The sequence below is a fragment of the Poecilia reticulata genome, linkage group LG10 (genome assembly GCF_000633615.1).
Source record: "Poecilia reticulata strain Guanapo linkage group LG10, Guppy_female_1.0+MT, whole genome shotgun sequence".
NCBI lineage: Eukaryota > Metazoa > Chordata > Actinopteri > Cyprinodontiformes > Poeciliidae > Poecilia > Poecilia reticulata.
The window spans coordinates 8,142,605-8,160,763 of record NC_024340.1 but is presented as its reverse complement, the minus strand read 5'-3'; the positions used below and the strand labels follow the sequence as shown (position 1 = coordinate 8,160,763).

The 18,159-nt window shown below is 41.4% G+C and overlaps 2 protein-coding genes across 5 annotated transcripts in view; one reads left to right on the top strand and one right to left on the bottom strand.

Moving 5' to 3' along the window:
- purab (purine-rich element binding protein Ab) overlaps positions 1–1,122 on the bottom strand; it is a 9,914-nt gene extending 8,792 nt beyond the window's left edge. Inside the window, exon 1 of the mRNA XM_008419833.2 lies at positions 918–1,122. The gene's annotated coding sequence lies outside the window, so the exon portion shown is untranslated. The remainder of the gene's footprint in view (positions 1–917) is intronic.
- Positions 1,123–2,464: 1,342 nt separating this feature from the next.
- Positions 2,465–18,159, top strand: part of nrg2b (neuregulin 2b) — a 69,095-nt gene continuing 53,400 nt past the window's right edge. For all 4 annotated transcript variants that reach the window (XM_008419831.2, XM_008419828.2, XM_008419830.2 and 1 more), the window contains exon 1: positions 2,465–3,584. In XM_008419831.2, coding sequence (XP_008418053.1) covers positions 3,173–3,584 — 412 coding nt within the window. In that variant the 5' untranslated portion in view covers positions 2,465–3,172. The remainder of the gene's footprint in view (positions 3,585–18,159) is intronic.

Sequence of the window (18,159 nt, the reverse complement as noted above, 5' to 3'; positions counted from 1 at the left end):
TATTATTATTATTATTATTATTATTATTATTTAACTTTAAGTTTACCATATAAGTTGATTGGGAATAAATTCTCATTTTCAACAATGACCTGGCCATGAAGCAACAAAATATAATATATTATGATGGACTTCAAATCGTTGTAAAATGACATTGCAGCCCTTTTCAGATTGATGGACTGCAACAGTTGCCTCTCTAACGTTATAGCTTTTATATCAACAAGAACACCTCCTCTGTAACTTTATAGATAAGCTAATAGATTTGATTAACAGATTTGATTGCTTTTTCTCATTATAGTTTTGACAATCCTGGAAACTTTCATTTTCACATTAGTAAAAACTTCTCCGAGAATCTGATTGGACAGAGTCTGTTTTGTTTGTTTCGTCTGATGATGTTTTTACACGCTTGATGAAATCTGTAGCATCCTCTTTCTTTACTCAGGATATTTACATATAATGTGGTTTTGTGGCGAAATCACATTTTATCAATTTGCTCCAACCACATTTGACAAGGCTGAGCTTATTTCAAGATGTTTGTATAAAACAGGCAACATGTAGCATTTTATTGAGACGAAAAGTACAAACAAGTACAGCAGCGTTTGCACAAAGATACTGATTAATACGTGTAATTTAAGTACTTAACACTTTGTGTTAAACATCCCTTAGTTAGCTTTAGTCTATGACAATTGTCAAAGTTTCATAGATCAAAGAACAGAAAATTGCGCTAATATCATAATTAATATTATTAAATATAGTGTTCTATATAGTGCTTTTTCTTCTCTTTTCAAACCAGGTCWWCTCTCTTGCTGGTGACTTACCATTGACAGGAATCCTATTGCAAAGCTAATGCATTCGTTTTAGGTTTAGCTTTAATTAGCTTCTACTGAAACCTTTTAGCTCCCGTTTACCCACCAACTTACCCTACATCTTATTCTTTTTTTTTTCTTTTTTTCCCCCCCAAACAGACATTCCAAGAGTTTCTGTCCCTAAACTAACAATTTGAATTTCCAATTTGGTAATTTGTGGGTTTCCTTAGATAAAGTTTGGAGATTTCTAGCAGTCTCGGCGTCTGTAACCTTCACTGTAACCGTACTGACGTTAACAGTAAAATATCAGCAAACGGAAAGGAAGGAGAGCTAGCGTTACCCTAGCACATACGGGTGCAAAAGAGGGTCAATACAGTCAAATGTGCATAAATTGAAGGTTTTTTTATTTTATTTTATTTGAAGAAACAAATGCCGAGGCAGATTGTTCTTTAGAAACGAATAACACATTTATGCGAGTTTATGTTTGGAAGTGAGAAAATATCAGAAGGTGTCCAAAAGAACTAAATCTAACTTAATTGGTGATTGACTTGGGCAGAAGATCATCACAGTATTATTTTTAAACCATGATATATGAATCGTAATTTTGGGTTCATATCAGAAGAGATTTTATCTTACAAAAAGTTTTTTTTTTCTAACTTTCACAAAAGAACAACCTTATAACAAATGTTCCACGTTCTAAATTTCAAATGTCTTGTTTATGTTGATTTGGATGACAATGGTTTACAGTTTAGGAAAATCCAACATTCATTTTCTCAGAAATGTCTAATTTAAAATAAAAGCACATTTACTCAAAATTGCGCTGGGTGAGGTGGGGGTCTTTTTCGGACTATGACTGTAAGATTCACTTTTCGTATCGAATTATTAAAATAAATTATCTTTGACAGTGGTCTGGTTGAGATCCGCATATTTCAATGACGGGGGGGAGATGAGAGGCCTGTACTTGAGGTCAACTTTACAACAATCCTTATGAATTCGGATAAACAAACCACTTCTGATTGGCTGGAAAAGTGGGGATTTTATTAGTGGCACGTGCGGAGCGGAAACACAGCCGCAGACAGTGACAGCTGTTGCCATCCAGTCCTGTTGAAGGAGTGAACTGCAGTGACTCGCGTATTTCGGGGCGTGCTCATCTTGTAGAGAGAGAGAGAGAGAGAGAGAGAGAGAGAGAGAGAGAGAGAGAGAGATGGAGGGGGCTTGAGTGTTTCTGACGGGAACGTAAAGATGAAGTCCTGAAGCCCCTCCGCACACATCGGGGGATCCATTGAGAGAGTTTCGCAGCGTTAGTCATCCTTACAACCATCCGCAGCGCGTGCGTACGTGTGTGTGTGTGTGTGCTCGTCTGTTGCGCGCGCCCTCCACGGTATACCCTGAGATCCACAACGGGGGGCACGGTCGCACGCCGGCGGGCCCCGTGGTGGCGGAGGGCCCGGCGTTTCGCCCCGGTTGTCAGGCTGTTTGTGCAGGACGTGGCGGGCCGACGCCGGTGACAGGGCAGGTGATGTTTGCTCACGTCAGCCGCTCGCGTTTGATGAGGGGCGCAGGGGACGCGGATGGAGGGCGCGCGCTACTGTTGCAACGCCTCACCGGATAACTGCTGCTGCTGCTATCTCATCCTGTCCGTCTGTCCCCCCCCTCCCCCCTCCCCCTGTCCTCTCTTTTTTTTTTATTTTTTTTTTTACATATTTTTATTTTTTTCTTTTAGTTTGTTTTTGGACCAGCGGAACTCTTTAAGAGCGAAAAGACGCGGGATTACAGGGTTTTATTTTTATTTATTTTTTTATTTTTAGGTGCGTGTGCGTGGAGTGCGCATCATTCCTTGTGATTCCCCCTGTACGCGCAAGAGAGGCAATGCGCCCACCCATGCGATGCTAGCCTATTAGCTGAAGAGAAAGAGAGAGAGAGAGAGAGAGAGAGAGAGAGAGAGAGAGAGAGCGAAGCACAGAGAGAGAAAGAGGGAGAGAGGTTTCAAGTCCTGGATCTCATAGAGGAGGCTAATTTACGAGTCTTGTTTTGCCTTTCAGGAAGGGGGGGAAAAACCGGGAGAGATAAGAAGGGGAGGGTGGTCGGTGAAGGAGAATGCAGCAATCACATTTTTAAGCATGCAGAAGCGGGCCGTTTCCGGTTCCTAGGCTCGCCGTACCATCACCCCCCCATCCGACGCCAAGCAGCAGCCGTATGGGGAAAGCAGAGGCAGACCCAGATGGCATGGACACTTCCACGACGTCTGTCGCTCTGCCCCGCCTGCCCTGCCGGAGCCCGTTTGCTGCCGCTGCCGCCGCCGCCGCCGTCTCTCTCCTCCAGCTCGCTCCGCCGCCCAGCAGCACTGCAGCACAGCACAGGCTGACGGCATGAGGCTGGATCCGGTGCATCTCTCCATGCTGGTCATCGGGGTCTCCTTCGCCTGCTACGCCCCGAGTCTCAACTCCCTCCAGGACCAGGCGTACCGATCGGCCGTGGTCATCGAGGGCGAGGTGCGCTCCTCCCCGGAGAACGTCTCCGCCAGCGAGCCCTACAGCGTGAATGTCAGAGTGCTGGATGTGTGGCCCGTCAACAGCGGCGGCCTCGAGAGGGAGCAGCTCGTGACCGTCGGGGACTTCGGCTCCGAGGCGCCCTGCACCACGGTGGAGAAGGACCACAGGTACATCTTTTTCATGGACCCGACCGCCGAGCCTCTGGTGTTCAAGGCGTCCTACGCCCCCGTGGACGCCAGCGAGCCGGAACTGAAGAAGAATGTGGAGAGAGTGCTGTGCGAGGACTGCGGTAAGTTTAACTCCCCCCCCACCACCACCACCATACACACTCACACCACCACCACCACCACCACCACCACCCACCGCTTCTCCTCAACCTCAACAAACACACACACCCCTTTTATACCTGCCATGCACCCACAGGCCGGCGGAGGTGTCACGGTGATGTAAGACGATCTGTGGATGCCTGGCGTCTGGTCCGCACAAGCGTGGAGAGGGGGAAAGGGGGGGGGGGGCAGAGACGACAAACACCCGAAACCTCCACAAACTCCAGATTTTTTTATTTTTTGTCCGAATGAGTGAGAAATAAGCAACGGGACGCGCCGAGCAAAGTTGTAGATTCCAGTTCCCCTGTCTGTAGTGCATGGGGAGACGCCGTGTGGTCACAAAGTTGGACCAAGTGTGCCAGAATCACGCGACGGACGCCTTAACCTCCTTCTGTAACTTTTACACGGCTTGCCCTTTCGTTGCAGCGGCTGCTGTCAGATCTGGTGCTAAAATGGTGCAAATCCTCCAGAGTGTTGAGCTCGTAGCGACGGCGGCGTGTTGGTGGAGGCAACTTGACGTGTAAATATGAAACAAACGTGCCTTTGTTTATTACCCTTTACATCACAGAAGCTGTTGTACATAATGTCTCATAATTAAATATTTATAAGAAACTCAGTATGTAACAGTGTAGCAGGAGTTTACGTTAAAACAAGAGGTTTGTGTGAGGAAATAGACTCAATACTTCTCAAATCTCTCCTTTTTTTTATAGGTATGGGGGGGTCAGCTCATTAGCTCAAATGAAAAGGTGTGTTTGTTAAAAGCACAGTTGGGATGAAAACAGCTGACACCACGCAGTTAAAAAAAAAAAAAAAGCTTTATATTCTCTATATTTAGCATCCAGAATAAACACGGCTGCTGTCTGGAGGCAGTAATTCCTCCAGAAAAGCTCACTCAGATGTCTAAACAAAGGATACAGCGAGTGTTTGAAATGACAGTTCCTCCTGCTATTTTTACATCGGCGACCTGCTAAAATTATCAAGCCTTTAATCCGTTTTGACAGTCGCTGTTGTCGTCAGTCTAAATATATTTTCGTAAAGGAGGCAGAAGTTCAGGAGAGGAGCTCTACTCAGCAGATGTTAGCTTCAGCTTTGCCTCTTTTTTTTTTTTTTTTTTTGCCCTGTGTGAGAGAGTCCCTGCAGCTTGGCTTTGTGAATAATGCATGTTTTTCACCACAGGAGTAACATACACACTCACATGAAGAAGCAGCCACAGTGGACGCAGAGTGAATTAGTGACTTTATCACCATCCGGGGTGGCAACAAGTGGCATCGTTGCAACTTGGGGTTTTTATGTTACCTTCTATATTAAAGTGCTTCTAGGTTGCTGGATAGTAAATTAAATCATATATGTGTAAACAATAAAATCTCAGCTAAAGATTAAGGGTTATTGAAGCACCTTTAAAGTTTCGCTTTACTTTTAAAGTTGATCCGAGTTCTTAACGTGCATATATATGACATGATGCTTTTAGCCGCACTTTTAGGTTTTCAAAAGTGCAGGGGATGTGAGTGGATTGGAAAGGGGTTGTGGTTGGGTATCGCATCATATAGTAGCATAATAAATATAGGAATGCTACCTGAACTGCACAAAGCAGTCATGAATACTTAAAGGGGCAGAATTGTGTGTTTTCCAGGCACATAGTGCAATTTCTGTCACTTCCTGGAATGTTATGACTTGTTGGTTGTGACTGGGGATTTTTTTTTCATAATAGAAATACTCTGATTGGATGGATGAGAGCGATCTGTCTTTCATTTGCTCGTGATGTGGTTCTGTTACGTACTTTGCTTGCTTTATGGCCTTCTTGGTGTTCCATACGTAGGAGCCTGTGTCAGACGTAAATTTAGTGAGGTAGAAAAGTTCAACACCACAAACTATATGTTCATTTACAAAGATGTACGTGCGCATAGGAGTTTCAACAAGACTTGCAGATTTTGAGCAGAGCTGCATGAAAAGTGAGGATGTCAAAACTCACTTTAACACCCCATGGTCAACACCATGGTCACCCATGGACCTGTGTGAAGAGGACCTGTGCTTATCTTTGCCCCCTTGCAGGATGTTAAGCCTGGGAAAACAATCCAAAGGCCATCGTAAGAGAACTGCCATCTTGGGTTCACCAAATCTCCATAACGGCAACCACTTTGTAGAGAGAAATGCCAGAGAAAGCCTTTTCCATCCTACCATCACAAACGGAAACTTGTGGAGTTTGTTCAACTCTGTTGTACTTTAACTGGAACAAAGTGCTAATTAGATCACAGTTGAGCTTCGTGGCTCTGACAAAAGTTCAATAGCTTGTTTATATCTGTCCAAACAGGCTGGTTATAGACAACTTTTTAGCACAGTTTATACTCAACCAGTCTGTCCTGCTGTAGTCCCAAAGAGGTCGGAAAGTGGACTTTTTAGCCAATTTAAACTTTTAACCTACACAAAGTCAGGCGTAGTTAGTCCATTTCATTAATCAATATTCTTCTTTTAATCTTTCACTCTTCTGCCACACTTCCACATTGTCGCTTTATCTAAATATCGTAGGGGTGGGCGATATGGAATTTTATCACGATATCTTGTGATAACGATAAATATTGTAACTTAAAAAAACTATTCATTGCCGACTTTTTTTAGATAAGAAATATTGTTCTTGAAAAACATTAAAAACAGGCTTCTTATGATGCCACTCATTTCAAAAAGTGTGATTTGTATCACTGTGCTGCACAGTATCTGCGTTTAGTCATGTATTGTTTTTATTTACTGATATTTATCGACGCTCTTGTGGAACCAAAAGTGGAGAAAATAGCAAGAATAACATTTCCGATCAGACTTTTTATTTCCCATTAGTAAATGAAATCTGTCATGACAACAATAAATCAAAAATGTCTCGTCTTGATAGGACTTTTTTTTTTTTTTGCAATAAATAATATGATAAATGCCCAAACCTGTAACTGTAAAACAATTTGAGGATTTCTGCATCTAGATCACATACAAGATACAACCACAGGAGTTAAAGGCCCAACATATTTATCAGCATGGAAAACTTTCAGCAATAAGTGGAGTTACTGCTATTATTATTAGCTATCTTGTCACATTCTCACATTACCTGAGAAAAACATTAATTGATCTTCTTTTATATCATCTTAACTATTAGCTCTAATCCTTTCCCCTGTTCTTGTCCTTCTCTCTCTCCTTTGCAACAACTTTTTGTTGAAATAAAATCCTCAGTTGTGTCCATGACATCTGTCTGTGCTGAGTTAAAGTCAGAGACAATCTAAACTATTTCCATTGCTCTGATTTGTTGCCTCTTCCCCCGACTTTTTGGGTTTCCATCCTTTCAGTACCTCCCCCCTCTCTTTTTCCTCCGTCTCTGCTTCATTTCTTTCCAGAATAATTGTCTCTCCAATAAATTAGCCAGTTTTTAGTGCCTCCTTCGTTCCTACGGAGGACTGATCCTGTCAAAATAGGCACTAAAAATCCAAAGAAATAAATGGCTTGATAAAGTAATTAATTCATCTGACAAACACTGCATATGAAAAATAAAAGTAAGAGCTTTCCCAAAATCCAAAGAAATAAATGGCTTGATAAAGTAATTAATTCATCTGACAAACACTGCAAATGAAAAATAAAAGTAAGAGCTTTCCCAACTCCTCTTGATGTTGACCAATAGAAGGGAAGCTGACTCGGCATCCCACCGGGCTCCCTTACAGTCTCCTTCCTCCTTTGTCACTTTACCTCCTGCAAAGAGTCAAAGGAAAGAAAGAAAATATGAGGAAAAGAAACATGTAAATAAATTTACAAAGGAAAAAGTAGCAAAGAGATAATACTGTTTGATTTTTAAAAAATGACAGTAAAACAACTTAAAAACATAAAATGAAAAAAAGGTAACTTAAAAAAAACCCCCAGTAGGATTGGAAATAATAAAAAAATTGGTGATAATGCTAAATTAATACTTTTGAAAATTATAAACAAATATTATTTTATCACACACTGTATAATCAATTAAGTTTGGAAAGTTTTATTATTTAATTTTTTACAAACGTCATTGGCAACAGCACTGGTTCTTTTGGAGTTTTTTGGGAGCAGATACCTTCATCTTACAGAAAAATAAATTCATATTTTGACGAGTGGTCCATGTTTCCATTACCTAACATCTGAAAGCGTTGTCCAACAGTTGTTGATTTGCTAGCAAGAGATATAACGACACAACAGAGAGAGGTGGTACTTTAAAATGAGGAGAACCTCATCATCCTCACATAAAATGGATAAAAACTAATACGTATAGTCAGCCACATCTTTAAAAAAAAAAACAAAACACTGTACACACGAGGTCGGATTCAGAAAAGGTTTTATTCACATGAACTCGCACAAATCTGCCCCTGAGTGTTGTTTTAAACATGCCACACCCATAGGGGGCAGGGTAGCGCAAAGCTAAAATCTGCCAGCCAATCAGATGGCTTCAAAACAACCACAACTTCCTTGTGGCTGTTTTGGAAATAAAACATGGCGCCAGGAAGTTCATTTATGTGAACAGCTATATAGGTTGAAGTACTTTTAAATGGCGGGTTATAATATAAAGTTAATAAAGCATGAAAGTTTGTCAATTGGGAATCTTGTCAAGTCAAGTATGTGGATATTTAGGCGCAATATTTGTCACATGATGTAATGCGTGGGACCGAAAATCTCCGTTTTCCCATGTGCACACACAAACACAAATACAGATTTATCAAATCTTCACTGTGGTCATTATAAATCATTATTTCATAGCAATGAAAGGCCAAAACGCATAAAACTGCATTTATTTCCCCAGACATCTGGCTATGCTAGGCCTTCGTTTTAGTTCCCATTTTTACACATTGCTGTTACCGTATTGAGTTTCCCGTATTATAGAAACTAGATTTTGCGGGAATCTTTTACGTAATGCGCAACAGCCGCAATCCTGCCATAAATACCAGGCCCTGAAATGTAGCAAAGTGATCAGCTCTGTCCAAATCTCAACAGAAATGTTTTTACAGCTACGGGTGTAATGCAGCTCGGCAGTAAATGCTGGTAAGCACAGCCAATTCAAAGTCAGCACTTATTTAAAAGAACATCAGCTGTGGGTATTTTGAGTTTGTTCTACCTTTAAGCTAAAAAAAAAAAAAGAAAAGAAAAGAAAAGCTGAAATGATTAGCAGATCTCTGCCTTCTGCTTATTCCTAACAGTGCTTTGGAAATGTTGGTAAATGATCTTGAGCTGAACGCCGGACTGATTTTCTCGCTACAGTACGGATGATCACGGAGCTCTGCTGCAATCGACTTCTTTTCTCTCTAATCCAGCGAATGCTAAGCTAAAAACGCTGGCTTCTGAAAGTACAAAACAATCCCTGACATCTCGAGCGCAATGTAGGTCTCCTCTGATCACGGCTGCCGGCGTGCCGTTTCAGATGCATTGACAGTTTGTTCCTAAAATAGCTTTATCTGATGCCCAAACATGCTCCTGTCAGATGCCGTATCTAACGCGGCATACCTACCTCCCTCTCTGTCTCGCTCTCTCTCGCCCTGCTGTAGCCGACTGTAGCTAGAGTGTGTGGTTCAGCTTCTGCCTGCCCTTCTGTCAGTCACTCAAAGCGTGGAGCAGAGGAAGGAGACGGGCGGAGGGGTCTTTAGCTTTAAAACTACAAAGACGTGCGGCAGTAACTTTCACTCATAGCGAGGCCTTTGGTACCCCGTCAAGGCTGAAGACGCAGAGGTCAGGGGTGAAACTACTGTATGCGTGTGCGCGCGTGTGTGTGTGTATGTGTATGTGTGTGTTTCATGGATTCGTCTCAACACATGCACAGTGTGCACTGTTGGTCCAATTTATTCTGAAATGAGACGGAAACGCGTCCTGTATGACTGTGGGGTTTTAATATCCACTCACTGCAAAAACAGAAACTCTTACCAGGTTTTTTTTAAAAATCAGTATTAATAACCTATGGAACTATGTATGTAAATATTGTTGAACTGTTTGTTTTGATTTTGTGTTAGCTCCTGCTACTGGTGTTAGCTTATGGTAGTGTTAGCCCCTACTAATGGTTTTAGGTCCTCCTAATAGAGCTAGTTCTCCTTTGTTGTCCTTCTGGAAGGTGTTAAAATACTGTAAACTGTGTCTTTTTTTCCTCTTAATGGAGTTGTGCTCTGTGAGTTGGCCTCCCCTTCAATAAAATATGTTAGTTTGTGACGTTACAAAACGCAAGAAAGCTCAAGGAATCTGAACACTTCCCTGAGCCCAAACCTTTAATCTTTAAGTGAGGTTTAAAGTTTATGGCTGTCTTTTATAATCCAACCATTTCTTTTCAATGTTTTTGATCCTTTGCTCTTAACTTACAGAACTAATCCCTTCTGTTACTTTTTTCATTCAAAGCTTTTTTTTCCTCTTTCTTTTTGCAATCCAGGAAATGAGCCTGCAGCTAAAATAGATATTTCTTTCTCTTCTTCACTGATGAGTGTTTCCCTCAAGGAAAAATAACTTTTTCTTTTATCAGTTTTTTTTTTAATCATGTCTGTGTAGTTCAGGTGCAATTGTTTTACATTTAGATGAGTAATTTAGAGTCTTGTTGTCAGTGTTCACAGTAGTTAAGTATTCTGTTTGACAATGATGGAGATTTACTCAACGTAACCTTAAAAATAAGGCTGGTCTTGCATAAGTAAAAGTTAAAAAGTGATGTCTTATGTTCTTCGTGAAGCCCAAATTTGAACTACACCACTTTTTTTTAACGATTTACGTGGAACATTAGGTATTTTTACACAAAGCCTTTGAGTCAAATCAGTATCAGCTTGAATTTTACTCAGTATTGTTTCAGAAAGGATATTGCTGGTATCAAACATCACTGATATTTGGAGGCGTGGGGAACTGGATGGTTTTGTTTACTTCCTCTGCTGCCGTTGCTAAAACCACAGACTACAGTTCTAAAACATTGTTCACATTCCTCCTTCTGTTCGCTGATTGGTAGAGTTCTACCACAGGAATCCAAGTCAATGTGAGAAAGTCCAGACGGAGAACTGGAGGGAGATGAGAAAGCAATATCCAGGCTAGCTCCACGGCAAACAGAGGGTGAAGGGGGTAAAACAAAAGCTAGCTCTTCTACAGTTAGCCTGGCTAACTGTAAAGCTTCTTTTCAAACCGTTCCTCTGACTTTGCTGGGAAATCTCCCACTGACGACGGAAATGGCTAACTTTGATTCTTTCTCTCTGAGTACTAGCCGCCACACCAGAGAGTGTTGCTATCGGTCAGACCTGATCGCACTTAGCAAGGCGTGTTCATAAACTCTAAAAAGATTGTGGCTTTTGTGTTTCTGACTAGCTTGTTTCATGTCGAACTGAAAGTTTTCTTGATTCCTGGTCACCGGCTAATTTCTGGTGGCATCTGAAATCCTGGCCCACAGCGCCGCATTTCACTTCAGGCTGACATGCTGGCATAGACCTGCATTCAGAGAGACTCGCTGGTTTGATCTCTGACTTGATGAGTGTCAGTGTGTGTGTGGGTGTGTGCGTGTACCAGGTTTTATATCCTTATGGGAACCTATCTCTACAATGTGAGGTTATGGGGACCGTTGCTCGTTGTGGGGACATTTTCTTGGTCCCCATGAGGGAAATTGTTATTTTTGGGTTAGTGGTTAAGTCTGTGATGATTAGGGTTAGGGTTAGGATGATGGTAAAGGTTGGGCTGTAGAAATTAATGGAAGTCAATGAGAAGTCCCCACAAGCAATGAAAACACGACTGTGTGTGTCTATGCGTGCATCACCTCCCCTTGCTTGTCTGCCTCGTCCTTTCTGCCTCTTTGTTGTGTTATCTGTGTCTATTTCAGATCCCCTCTGTGTGTCGCTCTCTCTTCTGTTACCCTTTTCTTCTCGTCTTGCTCACTGTCCTAGTCTCAGCAAAGCACACACACGCACACACACACACGCATACAGACACACAGCAATGCCAGTTAGCTGTTGCAGTTGCTGCTGTGCTGCAGATGCCCCAGTGTGCTGTCATTAGCAGAGAGATCTGGGGCTGCTATAAATTATGCACGCAGAATAACAGAAGGCAGAGGAATTCTCCACTCTGCTTCTTTGCCTGCCTGACTGCATGCATGTGTGTGTGTGAATGTGTGTGTGTACCGCAGGTGGATGTATAGGCCACGTCTCAGCCCAATTATGTTCTCCTGATGTCATAATGATCAACTCCGTTTGTCGAGGAGTGTGTATTAGCGTGCCTCTTTGTCACACAGCTCCCTCCTGATGTTAGAGTCGTGTAGCTTCATGTCCTTCAGTTATTCAGTGTGTTTCCGTGGATATGCGTGAGTGTGTGTGTTGTGTTGTCTGTGAATAATGTATCAGCACTCATCTTTTTCAGCAGTCAGACTTAGTGGAAAACTCCAACACACACCTTTTAAAGGGACGTTGCCACATGGCTTAGTTTGTGAATGAGAGAGGTTTTAGTGTAACCCCCACCTACACACCCACACACACGCACACACACACACACACGCACACACACAGATGAACTGCACGCACGACCCATCCCATTTACTGCATCAGTAAAAGTGCTCGTTTCTGACCGGGTGGATTTGTCTGATGCTTTTTCCTCTTCTTTCTTTTCTCAGCAGAGATGATCTTTTCGTAGAATCAAATTCCAAATCAGAAAGCGTTTGTCTCTCAGCTGCACGTAAAGCATTTTAAGGTGACTCGTTTGCAACAGTTTCAGTTCATCTGAGACATCTTACAGTTTTCTTGGAGAGACTTTTTTCTTTTTTGTTGATCTTTTGGCATTTTCCTCCGTTCCCATCTCTGCTCTGCCAGACTTTAAGGGGGTTGGCGTTCAGTCAGCGGAGCCAGATATTTGTGAAGCTAGCAAAATGACATGTTCTGCTGCCACTCTGGCAAGGACTCTATTTCTGTCATATCCCCGTTGCTTTTGAGCAAGGCAGTCCGCTGGTAAGATCTGTCCTAGCGTAGAGGCACACAATATGTGGAGCTGTGGAAAAAGTATTTGCTCCCCCTACAGGCTTCCTGGGCAGCTTTGTCTTCTTTTAGGAACATCAAACAAATTTTAATATCAGAGAAAGATAACCAGAGTAAAAACAAAAACAAAATAAAATGCAGTTTTTAATGAATAAAAGCGATCCACACCAACCCGGCCCTGTGTGGAAGAAGTAATTGCACCCTAAGCATAATCCTGTCACAATAAATCAACTAATTGCATGATGAATTAAAATGAGCGCCAATAATTTCCATTTGTAAGAGAGACGCTTCAATTTAAATATCATAGAAAAAGTCGGCTGCAAACATTTGACGCCCAGTACCAAGCGGTTAGTTTGCACTACCTTCCACTTTTGCCTGTTTTCCAGGTCTTATTCTTTTTTTAATTACAGAAACGTCATAATCCATTTTAAATAATTCTGTTTTGTTTATTTATTTTAGATATTTACTTCAGTTCTTTGCTGTAAACTCTTCAAAATCTGATACCATTTCAGGCCCACTTGAGCATGAAAATTTGTTCTAGCATCCAGACACAAACATCTGTAATAATTGTCAATAATCTTTTCACATCATTGTCAAGATTCTTACTTTGCAGAATGATTTAATAACTTCTGAGGGTTTTAAAACATATTCATCCTGTTTTAAGCCACATACAGCTTTTACTTTTATTTTTTGTTCAGATAGTCATGTGAAAATAAAAAGCAGAACTAATTTCAGCGACTCATTCTTCAGTCTGGAGGCATTAATTTAGTCTCTAAATATGTCTGCATGCAGCTACAGTCGTTCTGGCTGGGAACCAGGGTAAACATAAGATCAACAAAGTAGCATTGGTGTTGACATATAGCAGCACCGTGGTACTAAAGCTAAAGCTAGCTGCTGTTCATGTGTTCACCTGACAGAGATTAGCTGAGCTGAGCTGTTATGTAACAACTACAAAGGCTGAATCTGCCGCTCTGCCATCAAATTCAACACAAATTTTACAATTTGAAAATTCATATCCACTGATTTCTGAGCTTGTTTTTTGTTTTTTTTTTACAAAAATCACATTTTGTTTTGTTAGTTTTGTTGTTTAGTTTTTGGTTAAATTCTTGTCTTTGTTATAAAACAACATGCCATCTCGTCCTAGCTTATTTGAGTCTTAACAGAATAAAAATCTCAAACCGTTGCGACGTGACGTTTTTTTCTTCTAAGTTGCTCTAAAGCACAAAAACACACCACAGAAAATCAAATATTTCAGCATGGATTTGAACAAAGATTGTTTTCTGCCAATTTCATTCAAATATGAATAATTAGTTACTGAAATGTTTCCCACCCGTCATGAACAATGTTTCTTACAGTTAAATGTTGGACTTTTGAAATCTTCCACTCTAAGGTTTCCTTGTCAGATATTATTGCTGATGTGTCTCCATGTTGGCATGCATTAACCCCGTCTGCCTAAAACTCCTGCTTGCTAATGATTCATTAGCAAAGCATTTTATTTAGCAGCAACTAGCGGCTAATTTTCCTCTTTAACCCTGCTGAAGCGGTGACGGTGCACTAACTTTCTCCTCGCCCATTTCTTTTCTTTTGGCTTCATCTTCGTTGAGAAAAGAATGGCCGCCTCCAACTTGTGGTAGCTCACTTTAATTTGAATCAATAATTTAAGCATATGATGAAGACCAGATTGTTTTTTTTCCCGTCCCCTTTTCATAAATTTTGCATGTGAAAAATCTCAACACCGTGACAGTAGGAGCATTTTTCTCCATGGACTCTTCTTCACTCGGTTTTTTAAAACAATCCATGACTAGTTGAACACGTTGGCCTAAATATGTTGTAATTTCCCGATGCGTAAAAACTCATAATTATTTCAAAAACTGTATGCCTTTACTATGTTCTTCCCCTATGGAGGTTTACATTTTTTCACCTGGGCGATGCATTTTGGGCTGACGACATGCGTAGGTTAAAGTGGACTAGAGCTTATGAACAAAATACAGGAAGTCGAGGTTGTGGAGGCTAACGCTACGGACATGAACGTCTGGGTTGAGGCAAACTGCCTCAAAGTTTTCATCTGCTGGTACACAAGAGATATCTGCTGAAATAAACGGCCATGATTGGCCTGTGAGCTACTTACTATATTAGCTAGAGCTAGTAGGAGCTAATACTATTAGCATTAGTTAACACTATTAACAAAAGCTAACAGTTTTAACAAGAACTAACATCATTAGCAGAAGCTAACACCATTAGCAGGAACTAACCCCATTAGCCAAAGCTAACATCTTTAACAGAAGCTAATACTATTAGCAGGAGCTAACGCAACAGTGAAGCATCTTTAAATCTTTGTAACATTTTAATAGGGCTGTTGTAAAAGAATATTTTAGTAATCAAATACTCTATAGAATATTTTTACGTTTATCCGAGGAATCAGATCTCTCTCTCTGCGCTATTTCTACATTTCTACCTTTCACTCCAAAACCGTGACGCTGCAATTCCGACTCCAGAAAAGCTGTCGTACTCCAACAGCTTTTCTGAAGTAAGAGCGCTGTCCTCCACAAATAATGATCCGGCCGGAACGCGGTAGACATAAGCTTCGAGGCAGATACATTTTCCTCAAGGAATTTTAATAATCGAGGTACTTGAATCACTCAAGAAATCGTTTCAGCCCTCCATTCTAATATGTCTGAGAAAATGTTTTGATTCCTATGCTAACTGTAAGCAGTTCTAGAGACTSTTTGCTTCATGCTGTTGCATTGGCATTTCCTAGCAGCAGCTGCACCAATACCAGCTTTATTGGCTGAATCTCTCCCCTTCCTCTGTTTGGTCCTCCTCATCTTCTTTTCTTCTCGGCCTTTATCATTACATCCTATTTTAATGCGCTCTGGTTGAAGTTGAAAGAGCTGAACTTTACTTGTTGCACAAAAATTACTAGTGGATGGAGCTAGCGCTTCCCGACCTAGCATATGTCGTCATGTCAGTGCTTTACTATTTAAACTCTGTACTTCTATTAAACAGAAAACAATAGAGTCAAAATGGTTAATCGTGGTGAATTGATAATTGAGATAATCATAAACTGTTTTTGTCATTGATTAATTTGATGAAAAAACACAGCACAGTCAGAACAATATACAAGTCAAACATGTACTAAACATATTTAAGATTAAAAAAAAAAACTTTTATCTGTAAATTTACCAAAAACTCTCCAAGTGGCATAGTTTTAGTTTCAAAGGAATGCTGTTATCGTCATCATTTTAGACAAATTTGTTTCTTAATTTGAAAAATCTATTAAATTGCTTAGTTGCTTCTTTTAATGCATTTCTAAAATTGTATAAAAAAGACCTAAGTGCGTAAATGGAAAAAATCTGTAGAATATGACGAGTTTGTATCCGATTAATCAATTAATTGTCAGGCTAATCAACCACCAAATTAGCTGCAGCCCTACAGTATCATACTGTACCGACCAAGGTAAATAAAAACAAGTCGACTCTGAACCAGTCCTCATCCTCCCTCTGTCCTGATTTTCATCAATTATTACTGTGAAATGAAAGTTGTCATTAATTTTAAATCAACTTGTAATCTAAACCCCTCACTCTCTACTGTACATATCCACACGGAGATATAAAAAAAAAAGAACTCTGACCCTCACATTAAGCTTCAAGCATCATTTCATTCACGCTGCAGCTCCACACTGGATGCATCCCATTATCGAGGTGTTAAGAAGATCCCAGAGTCACGAACGCTCTCCTTTAAACCAGTTAGGAATGACAATGAGCCGGCGACCGTCTCTCTGTACAGCCTGTCCAGAGAAAGTTGGACTCGCTCGCAGTAGGTCCCTCGCTGCGCTGCTCTCTTCATTGCATCAGAGGCGTGTGTGCTGATGAAAAGCACCGATCGGCTTCCTCAGGTTACACTATAGGCTTTCTGAAATTAGCTTCACACAGCAAATCGTTTGTTCGCAGCCTCGTCTGGTGCTGCCAATGCGCAGAGATGCCAGGATGAGACGGGATCCTCAATGAATGATTTTCGGTGGACAGGCGGGAAGGCCAGGGAGATCTCTCTGTTGTCAAACAACGATCAGAATCACTTTTTCTGCTCCTGATCTAACGTTTAATTTGTGCTCTGAAAGATGAGAAATCAAATGAACCTGGGAGAAACCAGACTTTGGTCAAACCCAGGGAGGTTGAACACGTTGTGGCTTTCACCTCGCCAGTAAAAGTTGGGTTTGTGCTCAGGGATTTTCCGTACAATATGCTACCTGACGTTTGCCAAACGTTTAATTTAGCCTGGGTGAAACCTGTTGGACACGGGGGAACAATGCAGTGGGTTAGGTGCAGTCAGACGTACATCTCTGTCGAGGTTTAATTGTGATCTCATAAACCTTGATGATGCAAATATCCACGCAGGTTTTTGGTTTGGGCCTTTTCATTATTTGCCTAATTAGAAGTTCAGTTTAGTGCGTCGCCTGTGTATCTGTCTGTAATCTCAACTTGTTTGTTTTGTCAAAGCCTCCTCTACTACGCACTGGTGTCTGGTTTCTTTAAAAAGGAGCAGTGGGACGTCGTCTCTCGTCCTAAAGACGCTTCGCCGCCCTACAGAGGACAAATCTGATCGATGCCTCGGTCCTCTTATCGGGACAGTTGTGCCTGTTGCTCTGCCTTTCCAGCTTGCGGTTAAACGTTGTGCGTTTGGGGGGATTGGTGGTTTGGACGGCGGGCATTTTGGATGGCGGGCGTTTTGGACGGAAGAAAAATGACGATCGGCGGGGTAGGAGGTGTGGGAAGAAAAAGAAAAGGGAGGGCAGACGGGAGGGAGAGGCGAGATACTGGGATGAATGAAAACAGAGGAGGCAGAAGTCAAAGACAGAATGCAAAGTGTTGACACACACAGAAAAAAGAGCAGGTAGAGATATGAAATGAAGGAGGGATGAGCAGAGGACTGGTGGAAAGTAGGATGACTTGCAGAAGACTCCTGAGTGGAGAAAAGGAGAGATAGAGAGAATAGCTTTTCTCCACCGTTGTGCCCGCAAGCCCTTCATTAACTATTCATTACTCTATCTATCTATCTATCTATCTATCTATCTATCTATCTATCTATCTATCTATCTATCTATCTATCTATCTGAGTCTTTCTTCCTGGCTTTCTCACACCCACAGTCCTTTTTTCTTACAAAAGGCTCGACTGTACATCTGGAGCAGAAGCAGCCTCTCTCTCCCTCTCTTTCTCTCTCTCTACTTCTCTGTATGGCTGTGTGTAGTTGAATGTGTGTATCTGTAAGATAAAGAAAAACAACCCTGATTTCTGCTGAATCTGATGGATTTTTTTTTTTACCTAAATAGATCTCTGAGCCGCAAATAGAACAATGCACAGCAGCCAGGATAACACACAAGGTCAGGTCGGTTTGTGTGTTTGTCAAGAGTCTTGCAAAAAATAAAAAAATAAAAATCCAAAGCAAGAAGGTATAGACAAGAGAAAACAAAGGAGGGAGTTATTGACAAAAACTGTTGAAAGCGTACACACACACACACACACACACACACACACACACACACACACACACACACACACACACACACACACACACACACACACACACACACAC